The sequence below is a fragment of the Diospyros lotus genome, chromosome 6 (assembly GCF_014633365.1).
Source record: "Diospyros lotus cultivar Yz01 chromosome 6, ASM1463336v1, whole genome shotgun sequence".
NCBI classification, from domain to species: Eukaryota; Viridiplantae; Streptophyta; class Magnoliopsida; order Ericales; family Ebenaceae; genus Diospyros; species Diospyros lotus.
The window spans coordinates 21,032,322-21,049,578 of NC_068343.1; the positions used below are offsets into that span (position 1 = coordinate 21,032,322).

The 17,257-nt window shown below is 35.8% G+C and overlaps 2 protein-coding genes across 3 annotated transcripts in view; both read left to right on the forward strand.

Annotated features, from left to right (window-relative positions):
* The window catches only part of LOC127804844 (E3 ubiquitin-protein ligase RKP), a 24,692-nt gene extending 23,533 nt beyond the window's left edge, over window positions 1-1,159 (forward strand). Inside the window, exon 10 of the mRNA XM_052341888.1 lies at window positions 1,012-1,159. Coding sequence (XP_052197848.1) covers window positions 1,012-1,059 — 48 coding nt within the window. The 3' untranslated portion in view covers window positions 1,060-1,159. The remainder of the gene's footprint in view (window positions 1-1,011) is intronic.
* On the forward strand, window positions 1,106-11,867 carry LOC127804845 (uncharacterized). 2 transcript variants are annotated; one of them, XM_052341890.1, is made up of 7 exons: window positions 1,106-1,390; window positions 1,862-1,912; window positions 2,231-2,364; window positions 2,425-2,516; window positions 2,603-2,695; window positions 11,218-11,428; window positions 11,726-11,867. In XM_052341890.1, the coding sequence occupies exons 1-7, from the start codon at window positions 1,106-1,108 to the stop codon at window positions 11,742-11,744; spliced, it is 885 nt and encodes a 294-aa protein (XP_052197850.1). In that variant the 3' UTR covers window positions 11,745-11,867. The 2 variants fall into 2 exon arrangements, with proteins under 2 accessions (XP_052197850.1, XP_052197849.1); XM_052341889.1 differs by having other exon boundaries at window positions 11,507-11,833.
* The last annotated feature ends 5,390 nt before the right edge of the window (window positions 11,868-17,257 follow it).

Consider the following 17,257-nt stretch of genomic DNA (forward strand, 5'->3'; position numbering starts at 1 on the left):
CTACCATTATTTATTTAATAATAATGATCCATTTACTTGGTAAAAACCAACGTGAGCAAAATAACATTACAGGTAGGTAGGGGGGACACAAGTGACAAGTTTAGCTCATGATAGGTAGGGGGGACACAAGTGACAAGTTTAGCTCATGACAGCTATTCATTTCTCTTATAATAATAATGCCAAAGAGGTAAACTAAGTTAGTTCGTCGTTACGTTGCACGAAAACAAAAACGAGAAATATTTTGATAGAAAATAAAAACGTGGAAATGAATATTTTTTTTAAAAAAATAAATATAAATAAGGTTTAAAACGGGAATAGAAAATGTTTCAAAAACGAGAAAATGACTTCTATAAAGTATTTCTATGTAACATAGGTTCGTGGAACACGTGTGTATGTGTGAGGACATTACCAGACCCATTTGTACCTTCTAGTTTTAGCTAAGGTCCCATTTTCACACACACATATATATATATATATATGCATGAGTGAGTGAAATTAAAGTTTTTAAGCATAAGTCGAGTGGTGGGATGAATAATATGTCTGTGTTAATTCAATGGGTTACGAGTTCGATTCTCACATTGTGCAAGGGATAGAGACTTGTGATTTATTTCTGCTAATGTAATCGCAAGATATGAGTATCAAGGTTGTGCAAAGACAATCATCTCAAATGAATGAAATTAAAAAAAAGAATGATCATGAATCAAATTATATATCAAAAGAATGATCATGAGTCAAATTATATATCATTGGAAAGAGTATTGAGAAGGCTTAAAGAAACACAAAACCTTGCCTAAATAAAAGAGTTAATATCAATTACTTTGTAAACCAATTATGCCTTTCATTACTGGCTTGGCTTAATTTACAGTATAAACATAATAATGAAATTGTGCTAATACATGTGAAGGTTTGTGTAGTTGTCTATATACAGGGTAACTCTTTACAATTAAACTAATTAATAAATGTTGTCCTTTCCTTGTGTTGCGTTGGATTGACACAACTTACCCGGTTCAGGTCGGAGATTGCGAGGGAGAGGGACAGAGCGCTGTACTTTGGTGGTAGAGGGAAGCGAAGCAAAACGAGAGAGACTGAGAGACAGAGAGAGCAAATGTTAGACGCTCTGAAGTTGAAAGTTTCGTGCCCTGCAGCAATCGCATCGAACTGCGACCGTAGCCTCGCCGGAAGCTTCACTTCTCGAAACCGCTCTTTGATTCTCCGGCTACCGCAACGCCGCTTGGCATCTCTCTCTCTTCTATCCCACAGCGCCTCATCTGAGCCGTCACTGTCCTCTCAATTCACCTCCACCGTCGGATCTGCCTCCCCTTCTTTTCACCTCTCCCACTGGAATCTCACTCACCGTCACATCCTGCTTCTCAATGTCATCGCTTGCGCTGTACTCTCTCTCTCTCTCTCTATATATATATATATATATATATATTTCTATGATTTTTCTGTTTCTCAGTTCTTAGTTATGTTTCAAGACCTTGTCTTTACTTCGATTGGTTGCTTATAAAATGGGGGAAGAGAGAAATTGATATCGGATTATTTCTGTATAAAAGCCAAATGAGTGAGAAACTGACTTCAAATTGAAACCTATGTCTTCTCTTTCGACGTAGCATTTGTGGAGGGAAAGGAAAATGATAGAAAATCAATTGTAGGGACTGGAGATGTTTTTATTTATTTGTTATTTCTTTCAGAAAATGAAAAGAAGATTATTAGATATGTACGAAAATGATTCCTTTTTTTTTTTTCTGAATGATTTGACAGATAGTTAATAGTTTATGAAGATGATTCATTATGCGTAATGAGGTTTCTTTTCTGCTGATGTGTTTTTTGGCTTGATATTTTGATATCTTTCTCACAGGCAGCAGTTTCTGCAACTTGGCTTTTTTGTTCCGCCATCCCAACTCTACTGGTCTGTGATCTTTTATATCTGCCTCTGCTGGTTGTTAGTTTTTAAGCATCACTGATTATGATTTCGTAAAATTTGTTGAGTTCTTGTTTTCATGATTCCTGTTCTTTTGAGCTGAAAATGGCTATATGTCCATGACATAAGAGCAAAATTGAAATCCTGAGAAATTTGGGAGGAATTGAAGCTCGCTTTCCAAAACAGCCTGAATGACAAAAGAATATATCTGCTAATTTACAAATAAAAAATTGTGTTGTTAGTTTTATTCGAATATATGATTTTCATACTTTTTTATGCATTCATGCCCTATATGATCTGCTAAAGGCTTTCAAGCGAGCTGCTGAGTCACTAGAGAAGCTCATGGATGTTACACGGGAAGAGCTGCCTGATACAATGGCTACTGTCCGATTATCTGGCATGGAGATCAGTGACCTAACAATGGAGCTCAGTGATTTGGGGTAAGCATTCAAAATGTCTTCCTCTTCACTAGATATAGAAACCTCACGCTTGTTGTGCAGCCAGGAGATAACTCAAGGTGTTAGAAGCTCCACTCGGGCTGTCCACGTAGCTGAGGAGAGATTGCGAAGTTGGACAAAAATGTCTCCTTCAGGTTATTGATAAATCTACATATGTACTCTCCTATGAGTGTTGAATTTTAATGGAAGAATGGATTTTACTTCATCTTTACTTGATTAGAATCCCTGCAGGCAATGCCTACTCTAAAAGCCAGGACTCCAGAAGCAACCATAGCTAAGACTGCGAGGGGAATGAAGGAGGCAATTGTTAAGGGTCGGTCATTCATCCAAATGTTTTTCACTCTAATCAGGTTTTCTAGGATGGCTCTCAATTACTTCACTTCCCGGCCTAAGCAGTAAATACAGGAATGCAACTCAGGCATCATAAGATTCCATCCCACCTGCCCCCTCTTCTCTGGATCCATATTTTTTTCCATTTGTGGATTATCATTTCTGGTAAAGTTTTGGTTGGATTTTCAATTACTAAGTGTGTCAGGCTATGAGATTTATAATCAATGACAGGTCAAGGGAACTGGAGAAGTGAAATGCTTCGCCTGTTTTCATCTATTATTTGCATATTCCTTTCTTTATTTGCTGATTAGCACTTTGACTGGTAGTAAATTTAACTGTGTGTTTGGAGCTGATTATCACCATCATAGCAAGACTTAATCCCATTAGGTGGGACTCAGGAGGTTTTTGTGCTTCTAATTAAGTGCAAGCCTAATTTCAGCTATAGGAATGGGGAAAAAAACCCAAGGATTCAGGTCCGAGCCTGTTTTGCTCAATGTTGGGTGGGTTTGGGCAACTTGTTATTGGATACAGGCAAGTTCCGAAAAGTTAAATCCTGGAATCGGTTTGGATGGTGGGGAGGAGCGAATGTTGACCCTACACCACCTCTGGTTAACCTCCACCTTTTACCCTCCTCTATTCTTCCTATCTTTAGAAACTTATAGAGGGATATACTAACCAAGTTCTCACACAGACATTACGGGCAAGGTGGTGCACTTTTAGACAATGTTGTCAATTGATTTGCTTTTCGTACCTTACATGGCAGTCTAGATCTTAACTTCACTGTAATCATCTATGAGGCAAATAGAAATTGACAGAGGTTGTTTTGCAGAAAATGCCATGATCTCATATTTATTATTGTTAATGTTGGGAATTTTCTTTAGATTTTGATTTCTAAAGATACAAGGTTACTGGCAAATCATTTTCAGTCTATCAACTAGTCCATATGGCGCCTCAACCCTTTTTATTTAGAAAGGGAAGACTTATTTTTTAGTGCATACCAATTATCTGTTCTTATTTTTTAGTTTTTGTACACTTAGATTCTTGGTTTTATTTCTTTTATGGAACATTTTGGATTAATACATACTGAACGCTGTCTTCAAACTTTTATCTTCCAACATTATTTGGATACAGCTCAATTATGTGGGGGTACAACCTGTTGGGTGTTTTGTTAGCTGTGTAAACAATGGCACCTCTCACCGGGGGGGGGGGGGGGGGGGTGGTGTGAATTGGGTGTTTATGATTTTTAAAAATCTATGGAGGTTTTCAAAGATAAATTACAAAATAGTGAATGTAAGCAAAAGAAACAATCAAAATATACTAGACACACAAGAAATTTAGAGTGGTTCCGCTAAACCCAACCTACACCATTACTTTAGCTTCCCATTGGAGATTTTAAAATCCACTATATCCTCCTACTTAACCATGTAGGCCCTCTAACAAAACTGTGTCATGTAGCTAGGGTTTGAATTGGTAGCCAGAAAGATCCGATAGAGCTAAGTCCAAGAACAAAGGGAATTTAGGGGAAGATTGGACAAAATTGGGGAAGGATTTAGAGAGAAATGAGGGAGAGTAGCAGAGAGAAACGAGAGGGAGATTGGAGAGAAATCTAGAGAGAGAAATGAGAATTATTCAATTACCATTGAACATGCCTTTCCATCCTCTCTAGTTGTGGCTTATATAGCCTCATAGCATTGCACATGCACCCATGTGCAGTTACAACAGTGACTATAACTGCCTATAGCCAAAACAAATATCTATAACAAAAAAGGAAAGGAAATTACAAAATATGATAATGCATGTAAGTTAACTATTATTATATTTCCTACTCTATTCTTGAGAATCCTCAGGGTCATGACTCATGACAATTCTCCCCCTTCTTGAGAAAGTTCTTGTCCCTAAGAACTTTAGCAATTGATCATTGCTCTTACCCATTACCAGCTCTCTCAATCTGTTTCATTCCTCTTTCCTTCTTTCTCCTTCTAGGCCTCTTCGTCTTCATTCTTGGGTTTCCAAGATCAATTCCAGACCTAAGTTGAGCCAAAACTTCTATAGGGAAAACTTCATCAAGTAACCACCCCCAATAATATCTATCCAATCAAGCTTGGTCTCCAATCTATGGACATGATCAGCCATTTCTGGACTGACATACTTAGTAGCTGACCCTTGGAGTCCAACGAAAGGACTATCCATGTTCGTGACTTCCATTAGTACTTCATTACTATCCAATACAAGTAAGGGGAGCAGATCTACAACCATAGTTGCAATTATTGTATCCCCATTCAACCCACAACCATGCTTTGCTACAAAACTATTAGCAACATTTTGGAAATGCAACAATGGAAATTTGTAGACTTGCCTTGGATACTCAGACCAAGGCTGTCTGTGAGCATTAAAATTAGGAGTTGCTGCAACTTCAATTCTAGCCAACGGTTTCTCATTGACTGACACTTGGTCTCCATCTCGGCCTTCTTTCCCTAACTTGATTTATAACTAGATTATCTGATGAAACAATACCCCTACCCGGTCTATCAGATATATGAAAGCCATCTTCATAGTAGTTCTCATCTCCAATCTGGCATGTAGGCTATTCATCACCGGGATCATCAGCTTCATGTTCTTGTAAAGTGTGGTCTACACCAATCTCCTCATCCAATCTTCTTTTATCTTTGGAATCTTGAGTTTTCATTGATTTGTTCACTTTATTTACAACGCCAACTTCCTTAATATTGGCTAAAGTTTCAGTCGAAATCTCCTGATTACATGCAAATAATCCAGAAACTCCTTTTTCTTTGTGTTTGCTGGAATTTTCCTCTACATGAACTTCTTTTTCAAAAATATCCGATGGTCCCTTTGCATCTGTTGCCCTGTTTATCTGATTGTTACTGATTCCCTACGAATAATGCCATTCACCATTAATATCATCTCTGATGTTGCACTTCTCCTCCGGCTAGTTCCTTTTAAGGAATTCCTCTTTGTTAAAAATCCCGCAATATTCATCGAAGAATTCAACAGAAAAACTGTAGTGATAATTCTTAGTTAGTATCATCGCAAACTCCTGCAACTGCTTGTGTATCATGCGGCCGAATTCTTTGCTCGTATCATGTATCACACTTCTTGTTTCCTTGTCCAAGTGGCTGATCTCATTCTCAAACTTTTTTTCCCATGCATGAGGCTTCTAGCCAAACTCCTCATGATATCTATCGCCAACTGAAAATGCAATATTCTTTTGCTGCAATTGCGACCTCATCTGTTTCATGTATGCACTGCTCCCCATGGCTGACATCTCCTGAACAGTACACTTCGAAGACCAAGGGGTAGAAATCCTATATATTGAATCCCTCATCTCCCTTCGATATCTGCTTCATAGCAAGCACCTAGGATAAACGATTGCCTCTCAACACTCAACAACCTTCAATTTCTTAGCAAGATGAGCCACCTACCTTCCAATTCGACTCAGACTCAATGCTAAGGTCGCTTATGTTAGCAGTCACCAAAGAAACTGCTATAAACTCGCCTATGTCGGCCTCAATTTAGCAGAATAATCGGACTCTAGATCCTCTTCACTTAATTCACCAGAATTTCGCCCAAATTGCCGGAATTCACCACTAGAATCGCCTGTGATGCTACGACTTTGCTTAGCAACTTGAATCCGCCTCTGTCACTGTCATAAATCAACTGGCGTGGCTTCAGGTGATCTGATAAGAGAGTTCGCCCAGCTTGCTGGAAATCATGACCAAAGTTTGCCTAGTTTGTTGAAAATCACAGCCAAGAATCGTTGGCCTGTTCCACCAATTTCTACAAGCTGCCTTTGTATCTGCTCCCTTAATTCGCCACTATCTACCTCTCAAATCAGGTTGTAGTCACTAATTGCGCTCGCCTATCAACATCGAGGCCCTAGAAATTTTCAGAACTCTAGAATTCACTAGAATCGAAGTCGCAATCATGGAGACTCACAATCGCCCCAACCAACGTGTCATGACCCTAAGGATATGATTGTAATTGGGGGGGAAATCCATGGTGTATAAGTTGCAGAGTTTATTGTAGAAGTTTAGAGATTAGGCGAGAATAACTAACTCTTGTATAAACAGTTAGCAAGGCTGTTAGAGTAGTTAGTTGGTTATATTTTCTGTTATTTCCTTCAATTGTAAGCTTATAAAGAGGCTGTCATGATTTGAATAACAATTGAATTCCATTTCCCTCTCTCAATTCTCCTAGCTTTCCTTCGGTTTTCTCTCTTCTCCCACCATTCTTTCTATTATGTTCTCTCTTTTCCTCCCTTTCTGCTCTTTCTTCCTCTAATTCTTACCAATTTACTTCCTAACCCTAGCCAAACCCTAGGGTTGTAACACAACGCTTCCTTCTTGCCCAATCACTGTTCAGGTCGAAATTGAAATCGCAATCATGGAGACTCCGATTGTGCCACCTGATGTGGATCGGTAGTCTACAATTTCCTGCAAACCACGGAATTCACTGCAATCGATTGCTATGGGTTAGCTGCCACCAGATCTTATTGCGATCACTGGTAATCGATTTTGTTGCAGTCGTTGGGTTCACTGAATCATTGTTCGATCACGTCACCGGAATCGCTTGGGTTATCTCCTAAGATTACAGCCTATCTTGTTGCTGCTTGTTTTTGAAATCACCTTCAGATTTCGTGAATCCACTACATCGGACAGTAACCATCAACACTCGACGGACCTTAATCAGCAACGAAAATAGTCGAGGAACGATGCTCTAATACCATTTGTCATGTACCTAGGGTTTGAATTGGCAGCTGAAAAGATCCGATAGAGCTAAGTCCAGGAACAAAGGGAATTTAGGGGAAGATTGGACAGAATTGGGGAAGGATTTAAAGAGAAATGAGGGAGAGTAGCAGAGAGAAACGAGAGGGAGATTGGAGAGAAATCTAGAAAGAAATGAGAATATTCAATTACCATTCAACATGTTCCATCCTTTCTAGTTGTGGCTTATATGCCCTCTCATAGCATTACACATGCACCCATGTGCAGTTACAACAATGGCTATAACTGCCCATAGTCAAAACAAATATCTATAATAGAAAAAGGAAAGGAAATTGCAAGATATGGTAATGCATTTAAGCTAAATATTATTAAATTTCCTACTCTATCTTTGGGGATCCTCGGGGTCATGACAATGCACTAGGAATTACAACCTCTTACTTATATACAAGTAGACCCTCTAGCACAATCAGTAAGAATTGTACAACAATAAATACAAAAGAAATGATCTAAGAGTTGACACTCTCAATTACAATATCTCTCAAATAAATATACAAAGGCTTAAACAAGATTTTACAAATGATATGTGTAGCTTTTTTGAGAGAAAAATGAAAGCATAAGCACTAGTGAGAAGAATGAATACAACCGTGAGCTTTTATCACTTCATTAGCCTCTCTAGTGCATTCTTGGGCTAGAATTTATAGGCTTCTCCTGAGCATTAAAGAAAGTAGCCGTCGGAGACTTTTAGAGCTTGCAAAAAGTAGCCGTTAAAACATGTAAGTGAAGAAATAGCTAACAGTTTTACCAAACCGATCAATAGTTTTCTTTGGGAAAATTGAAGCATACCATGGCTTTGGGCAAACGATCGACTGTTTTGACAATAAGTCAACACTATCTAGTGACGACCAACAATTTTTGAACTTACAAGAAAAGAACAGAGACTTGCCTTGTCAACAGATCAATAGAACGGTCAACTATTTTTGCTGAAAGGCCTAAAACGGTCGACTCTTTTGGCAAAGAGATTGACAGTTTAAGCTTGATTCAACAACCCAAATATAAAGGCACAAAACGGTTGACAATTTCACTAACATGATCGATAGTTTTGCCTTCAAATAGAGTATTCATGATATGGAAAATATTTTGACACTCTTTAACACATTTGATATCAAAACAAATATACAAAAAATTGATTTCAAAATAAATATAAAAGATTTTGTATACTTTGAAAGCGTATATATCCTTTGGTATTGATTAAAATAATCATTTTCAATTTCTAAATATAATTCATTTTCAAATGCCAAATATATAAAGTTTTTCATCATCAAAGGTAAAACATGTTTAACATTGTGTCAATGCCGCTTTTGGAAAGAGAAGGGGTGGGTGGGGGGGCAGGGTTAGAGTTGGCCGTCACCTTCTAGAGCCCATGTACTTGTGTCTTTGATAATTAAGAGACATTGGTAGTTATTTGTTGATCTACCAGCAGATTTTGTACCATGAGCACACCCATTCATTAGATTGGTCTAATGATACCATAATAGTGTTAAAAACATTTCATTTCCAGTACAGCACAATGCAGGTGCACAAGGCTCTTGCTATTGTGGGCTTTTGGGGAAGGCCAGCTATATGCGGGGTATTATCCTTGCATCTGGAGAGACTATTTCCATGCTTGAATGCCTAATCCCTTGGTTGCAGTTGGTGCAACCTTTTCTATTCTTGGAGGACTAATTCATAGTTCCAATATGGTGCTTTTATCCCATTACAGACAAGTGGGGCTGTCTACATTGAAAGTAGAAAATACCTTTTGATTTTGAAATTTACTTGGGAGTTGAGACACTGAAATCGGGTTTAGATTATGTCACCTTATCGGTTAATTCGATTGTATTAGATACAAGGTGTTGATGCTGATGTATAGGTTTTGAACTCAAAATGATTACATTTGAGCAATCATAAACACCCAAGATGTTTTGTTGATTGATAATACAAAGGGTAGACCACTTACAATTTTACTCATAGATGTAAAACTACCAGCAATAGCTCAGTGAGAGGCTTGAATGAGGATTTAAGGTTTCAAATTTAAGTGTCGTACTCTGCATGAGATTTAGGTGTTGGTCCATTGTGGTTTGACTCAATAGGAGGGTGAATTGAGTCAATATAATTTCTAACAAGTTTAAGCTTTATTAATTTCTTTTTGTTTGCATTATGTTTAAATGATTATTAAATCTAAAACTAAGCAAAGAATCTGTTTTGTGACTTATGCTCAGGTTCCGTTTATTTTAATGTAAAATATTTTACATTTGGAAAATAATTTATATAATAATCTGATCATTCCCTTATTCTTTGAGACCATTTCATGGGAAGTTTTATCTTAAAATCATAATGATATGGTTATAACATATTAGGCGCCTTCACTATCCATGTTAGTGTAACCGTTGATTGATTGTGGGAAATCGGATAGTTCACACACAATTAGCGTCTCAATAGTGTCAACTTGATTTCAAAATAGCAGTTTTTCATGCTGATTTGGTTGTGCTCGATTGTACTGACATAACTTCTAAGTAATAGCTGACCATGCTGACTTGGTTGTGGTTGGTTATGCCAACTTAATCGTGAAGTTAGGGTCGAAGAACAACTCTAACCGCGATGGCAATTCTGAACATGTTATATTTATTTGCTTTGATTCAATATTTTATTTGATCCACTACTAGTGACAGAAACCAAACCAAGAAGAATTGTTCCTTTAGTCATATCAAGCGCCCAAGGAATTGGCTGACCAAGGGCGCATGTGACTTATCCATGCTTATAAGGACAGTGCTATATGGGCCAATGAAGTGGTCCGACTCTATTGGGCAAGAAGGGTTGAATCCACAATTCAACCCTTGTGTGGTGCGGCCCCACCACACAGCAGGGGCTGAAGGCTGCAGCTGGGGCATGCAGCAAGGTAGATGTCTCATGTAGCACGTTAGCTGGACACAGGTGTTGGCAACACCAACACCAGTAAGAAGTTGAGACCAGCAGGCAGCAAATGCAGGAGTTGGGCATGGGAAGCCATAGGCGCAAGCGGGAAGCTGGGCAACATGTGGGATGGCATGCAAGCATGCTCCCTGCAGTTTAGGAATTCGAATTTCAAAGTGGTTCACCATTTTTGAGATATTTTGTTGGATTTTTAGCAGTCAACCATGCATAAAATAGGCTGGACCCCTTCCCCTTTGGGGCACGAGTTGTATTTGGGTTTCCCACACTTAATGAAGAGTTTGGTTCCTTTCTCCCACATTGTTCTTGCTTTCTCTTGTGTTTCTCAGTCTTTTAGTTGTTCTCTTTGCATGCTTGAGGTTCTCTTCCTTTCTAAGAGATTGCCTCTTTAGTTTAAAATGGACGTCAACTAGGCTGATAGGCCATGCTTGGATTTAGGTGAAGTGAGTTTGATTACATAAAAGTGTTTCGTAAATTAGTGAAGTTGAGTTGAGTTTCAATTAGGGGTGTTCACTAACTAATTGATCTGGTGCCCAAATCGAGATGAACCAAACCAAAAATCGTGGATTTGAAATATGCTCAGTTTGGTTTGGTTAGAAAAATAGCCTAACCGGATGGGTCAGTTCAATTGGTGGTTATGGCTTATGAAACTAGCTAATCGAACCTATCCAAACTGACTATATACATACATGCAAAACTATGCCATTTAAGTTGCAAATATATATATATATATAGAGTTATATACCTATTCTGTTAACCCTAACCCTTATCTAACACTTTCATCTCTTCTCTCCAGTCGCAGACATCTGTTCTCCTCTGTGTTTTATCAAATTATTCAGCAAAGTGCGAACTCATCCTTGCTCTCCACTCTCCACCCTCACCAGCCACTATTGCCTCCCATCTTCTTTATCTCAACCTTTAGGTCTCCTCTATGCTTTGTTGAACGCCAAAGTGAAGTTGTCTCCTCTCTACTCTCTCACGTCGCAGCCATTTGTTCTTCGTTTAAGGTAATTAATTTTAGTTTTGATTTTATCTTGTTTGGGTTGTAATTAATGAGTCTAAATCTGATCATTGATTTTATCTAGGGCTGTTTCTGATATCCTTGTCACTGTTCACGACACCTCTGCCAGTGGGTGTTTTCTTGTTTGAAGCTGTTATAAATTTGGGTTTCGATGTTATAACGTTATCAATTTTTGTTTATTTTATAGTATTATTATTGATATGACAGGCTGTTAAATAAGAAACAAAGAGAATAAAAGAAAAAGTAAGAAATATGTTTAAGTTTAATTTCCTATTTTTTGCAGGTTTTTCAGCCATATATAAATAAGAACACATGCAAATTTTGCAATAAAATGCAGCTAAAAAGAACAAGGACAAATAATACCTTACTACCCAAATTAAAATAAGCCCAATTTTGTAGTTCCAAGAGAATCTTTTTATTTTTCTATAGCTTAGATCTCTTTATACTTACAAGTTATGAAAAACTCAAAAGTTAGGTTGTGATTAAATTGATAATGCGTTTGAGTAAATGTGTTTTAAGTTGTTATTTATATAATTATGTATTTGGTTTGAAAAATTTGATAAGCTTTTAGGATTTAATAAAAAAAAAAAGAAAATAGATATGTTGTTAAATAATGTAAATAAAATTTATAAAAATATTAAATATATTAATATAATATACAAAATATAAGGGAAGATGGAAATGATGGTGACGGTGGAGGATGGCACTAGATGACAGACAATGACGATGGCGATTGCGACAGGCTGGAGATAACGAACGACTGTAAAGATAGAGGTGTAAGCATCGAAAGTTGGAAGCGGCAGTGGGCTGGAGTTTAAAAGGCAGGGTTGTAAATTTTAGGGTTTGTGGAGAGCAAATTTTTAATTGATTTTCTGTGAAGACAGTTAATGAAATGAAATAATTAGTCAAAAAAAAAGAAGTAGAGGTAAATTCAAAAAGATTTTGAGAGAGATATTAAAATTTGATATAAAGTATATATGGCTAAATGAAAATATGAAAAAAGACAGAAATACATAAAAGTCTAGAATGATGTAACCAACCCTACATAATAGAATAAAGGCTGGATATCTTGCTATTTTTGGTCAACAAATTAAACTCTTAACAATTTATTTGGAAAAGGTGGGAGATGAGTTTATTGAAAATGCTATTAAAATAGTTTATAAGTTTAACAGAATTTAAACTCTTGTTTGACAAATATGTAATTAAATAAGTCGTATAGCTTATAAGTTGAAAATAAAACTTAAAATGGTTAAATGGTAAGCCAAACACCTTCAAGTAAACCAAGGTCTCCATAAGTTGTCCAAGACAAATGAAGCAAGCAAAAAGCACAATAAGGTTAATAATTGATTAAGCAAGATTATAAAAATTAAAGCAAAGTATGTATAATTAAGAATATCATAGTAAAAACTTACCTAGAGGCTAAGCTAATTATCAATCAGGGTTGGTTCAATGGGAATCATTGAGCTTGAATGTTCTTGAAAAATAAAAAAAGAATAAAAATTAATTTTTAATAATTTTTTTTAATTCAACTTTATAATTTGTGTAATATATATACAAGGCAAGATAATAAAAAAAAAAAAAGGCATGACCTTTTATAATTTGTTTAATTTTCTCAACTTCATCCAGAGATTCTTAAGGGTTAATTGAGATTTGAGTAGCATTCAACCAATTTTTGGCAAAATACAAGACTCTCCACCATTTTTGGTGATAATGAACTCCTAAATGGATTAATAATGTAATACCCCGAGAGCCCAGAGAAGTTAGTATATATCGAGGATAGTGTAAGAAAGGAAACAACACCAACTGGATACCTTTTGGGCTAAATGTTGGCAAAGAACTCCCAAGTTAAGCGTGCTTGACCTGGGGTAATCCAGGGATGGGTGACCCCCCTCTAGGAAGTTCGTGTAGGCCCATCAGGGTAAGTTGTTCCGGTCCTTCCTATCGCTCGATGCGGGATGTTACAGGTGGTATCAGAGCCGACCCTTGGCGAAGGCGGTCCGATGAGGGCGGGGAGTGGCGCCGGGGCTTGAGGGCCTGTACAAGGAGCGGCTTCTGACAGGCTTCTAGGATGGCAGCCCCCAAGAGGAGAAGGTCTGGGACCAGTTGTAAGGTCGCATGACGAGGACGTCATCTGCTTAAGGGGGGGAGAATGTAATACCCCGAGAGCCCAGAGAAGTTAGTATATATCGAGGATAGTGTAAGAAAGGAAACAACACCAGCTGGATACCTTTTGGGCTGAATGTTGGCAAAGAACTCCCAAGTTAAGCATGCTTGACCTGGGGTAATCCAGGGATGGGTGACCCCCCTGGGAAGTTCGTGTAGGCACATCAGGGTAAGTTGTTCCGGTCCTTCCTATCGCTCGATGCGGGATGTTACAAATAATGTGCCTCTCAATAATAAAAGTCGACTTTGAAGAAATAGAGAACTAAAATAATTAATATATTCTTTGTAAGTCGGGAGAGAATAGTGACCTTTTATTAAGCCAAAATATCAAATAAGAAGCTATATGTATTTGTTTCTTCTCTTTTTTTTTTTTTTTTCATTCTTCTTCTCACCTCAACATCTTCATGGTCATCAAAGTCACCCTTTTGAAAGTAGAGCAAATATTTATCATCATCCTTTCAAATTTTGAGGGGGTTTCTAAGATCAAATAGGTAGAATTCCATCTTGTTTCAACATCAAGACACACATGTCTTTTACAATCAATTTTACATAGCTCTATACATTTATTGAAAGTGGCAGCACTTGATGGAGATGATCTCACATACCTTATGAAGTGTCAAATCTTTAGAATATATTCATTAACTTCTTTCAACTCTTCCTGCACAACAAGATTGAGTATGTGGGCACAACATCTTAAATGTAAAAATTCAAGATCCATGATTGTTCCTTTCCAATTGCATGTTTTTCTCTACATATGTCTCGTATCTCCACCATTAAAATTAGTACTATTAATTGTGATAGTAAAAACCTAATCAATTCCCTATTCTACCAAGTATGACTCGACTTTTGATGTACAGAAACACCAAAAGGGTGTTGTTTTGGCATTTTTAAAATGTTTCATATCCTGAAATGTTAAGAAACACACACACACAAAAAAAAAAGAATATTTTCAAACTGTTTTCATAATTTTAAAATATTTTGCTATCATTTTGCAATATTAGAAAAATATTGAAAACATGTTTCTAATTTGAAAACACGTTTTTGTTCCATAACCATATTAAAGATGAAAACCATTCTATTTTTGTTGTCTCGACAATCACATTAGAAACATAAGTAACCTGTGTTTATGTTTTCTTGAATAGATGATGGAATTTATGTTTGTATTTAATTAAATAATTATTTTTATAATTTTTTATTAAAAAATATATTTATAAAAAACTCTTATATTTTTTTATTTACGCATTTTTTCAGCATTTATGTTTCTTATTTTTTTTTAAATGTTGTTTTTCTTTTTCATTTTGTATTGTATTTATTTCTCATTTTTGTTTCCATACGACCTAGGACTCAACCATCTTACCAATTATCTCACCTTATGATTATTGAAAACTTCACAAGAGTTTATAATTCTTTTATTTAATTTTCAATCACTATCAATGCATGTTGGAGATATGGAGCTTGATTTGATTTAAAGGGGGCTTTAGACATTATTCTTTTAGATGATTAATTCCACATTGTACATGTCCTATATTTCTTTGACTTAGTAGCATACTCTTTTTTACAGAAATTGCAAGAAGCTTTATCATTACTTAATTAAGTGCTTGCAAACATCACCAACCTTCCTACCCCTTTGGGGGCAGATGTACCTTCTTCTTGTTGCGGCTTCTTATTTTCATTGACATTGACATCTCCCTTTTTATTGTTTATTTTAGGTTCCATCCACAAAATAAAGACATGACCAACAATGAACCAATAATAATTCTAACCCTTCATGTTAGGTAAGAAGCGTGTGAAAGCATCCAATTAATTTGTCATTTTGTTAGGGCTAATTTTATAATTACTCACACATCTATTTAAGAGACCATTATGAGTTAATGCATAACATCATTAATTTTTATTTTTATTGAATCATTGGATTATTTTTTTTCCATTTTTAGTGGGTAATTTATTGATCCAAACGCTCATTCAAAAATTTATATATAAAAATATAAATGATATACTAAATTATTTTTAAAAGCAATTCATATTTTTTTTACCTTTATTCTTCACCATGAGCACACTTTATTCTTCACCTCATCTATAACAATTTACTAGTTCAAAATAACAAAAGCTGGTTTTTTAACTTGAGCATGGTCTTGTTCTTAAATTAAATTGATATAGTGATTTGTTTGTGGTTTAATCAAGTTGACATGATAATTCATATTTGTGGTTTACTCGATTGAACATATCTGATTTTAGTAACAAAGATTTTGACAATGAGATGAAATGTTTGGTTCATAATTGATATATCTATTGGATATTTATTGAATCAAAAGTATAGATTTTGACAATGAGATGAAATGTTTGGTCCATAATTGATATATCTGTTGGATATTTATTGAATCAACAGTATCTCTTTTAAGTCTGGTGTAAAAAAATAACTTGAGTCTTTGGCAATGATTTATTACCCACGTCGACGCAAGCATGTAAGGCTCCCTCTGATTTTGTCCGCGTTGGATAAATCTTATGTTATTCGACGCAAGCAATATGATCATTTTGACAACTATTTAAATATACTGGATTTACTCTCATTTTCTTGAGTGTTGTTGATCACATAATGAAAATAAGAACAAACTATAAATCACAACTTTGAGAAAGACTGACTAAAAGCTCGTTTAGATATACAAATTAATGTTAGTTTCATATATATATATATATATATATATATTGGTTTTATATGTAATATAACTGTGTACCATCCTCTAAACTTGCTAGATGATTAACTACCAAAGAATGATCATAGGAAGAGTGACCATATTATGACAAAATTTGGACAGCTTTGGAAGATAAATTTTTAGGGTAGTTTGTGCAAAGCTAGTAATGAGAAGTCAATGAAATCAAAGTATCCTTGAGATTGCCACCTTATTAATCTTCAAGATAAAGCAATCAACCAAGACAATTCATGGCTAAATTGGCATTCCCCTCCTAGCTAACATTGAAATTTCCATATCTTGAGAGCAATTCATTAGCAATTCTTATATTTTAAAGAGGGGCAGAGCTACATGTATGTGGAGGTGGGCAATTGCCCTCCCTCAACTTCCACTAAAGTTACTCTTGACCCTCTGATGTTATACGTATAAATTATGTTCTTTAACTGAAATAAAAAAAATAAGAGACCATTATGTAATACCAAAATAATTTAATATATAAACTTGAGAATTCTGCTCCCAACCCAAGATTCTGACTCCCCATTATTTTAAAATCTTCTATTTGGTTACTCTTCTTTGGATTTCGCAGACACTATCTTCTATTATAGAAAAGCCAGCTTTAGAAAGTATTAAAAAGTTAGCCAATACATATATTTGATAAGAAAGCATATATCAAGTATTGAATTTTTCGATATGTAACTTGTGTGTATATATTTATGTATATGTCAGTGTCACATATATTTAATTGCATGTTTGCTATTACTAAAAGTTACAGTATTAATTGTCTAAGAAAAAATTGTATAACACTTGAATTCTTAACATAAGTTGAAGAAAAGAAAAGAAAAAAGCTATTGAAATAATTAATTTTTAATTCTAAAATTAATAAAAAAATATGATTAGGTGGATTTGAACTTTTGTATTTCTCCTTCAGGGGATTGGAACTTCCAAGATTGAACAAGCAGCCCCAA

Excerpts from the sequence above, each read along its gene's own strand:
- LOC127804845 (XM_052341889.1), top strand. The coding sequence starts at position 1,106 with ATGTTAGACGCTCTGAAGTTGAAAGTTTCGTGCCCTGCAGCAATCGCA. Across the intron at positions 2,365-2,424 it reads ATGGAGCTCAGTGATTTGGG|CCAGGAGATAACTCAAGGTG; the intron begins GTAAGCATTCAA and ends CTTGTTGTGCAG. Across the intron at positions 11,429-11,506 it reads CCATTTGTTCTTCGTTTAAG|GGCTGTTTCTGATATCCTTG; the intron begins GTAATTAATTTT and ends GATTTTATCTAG.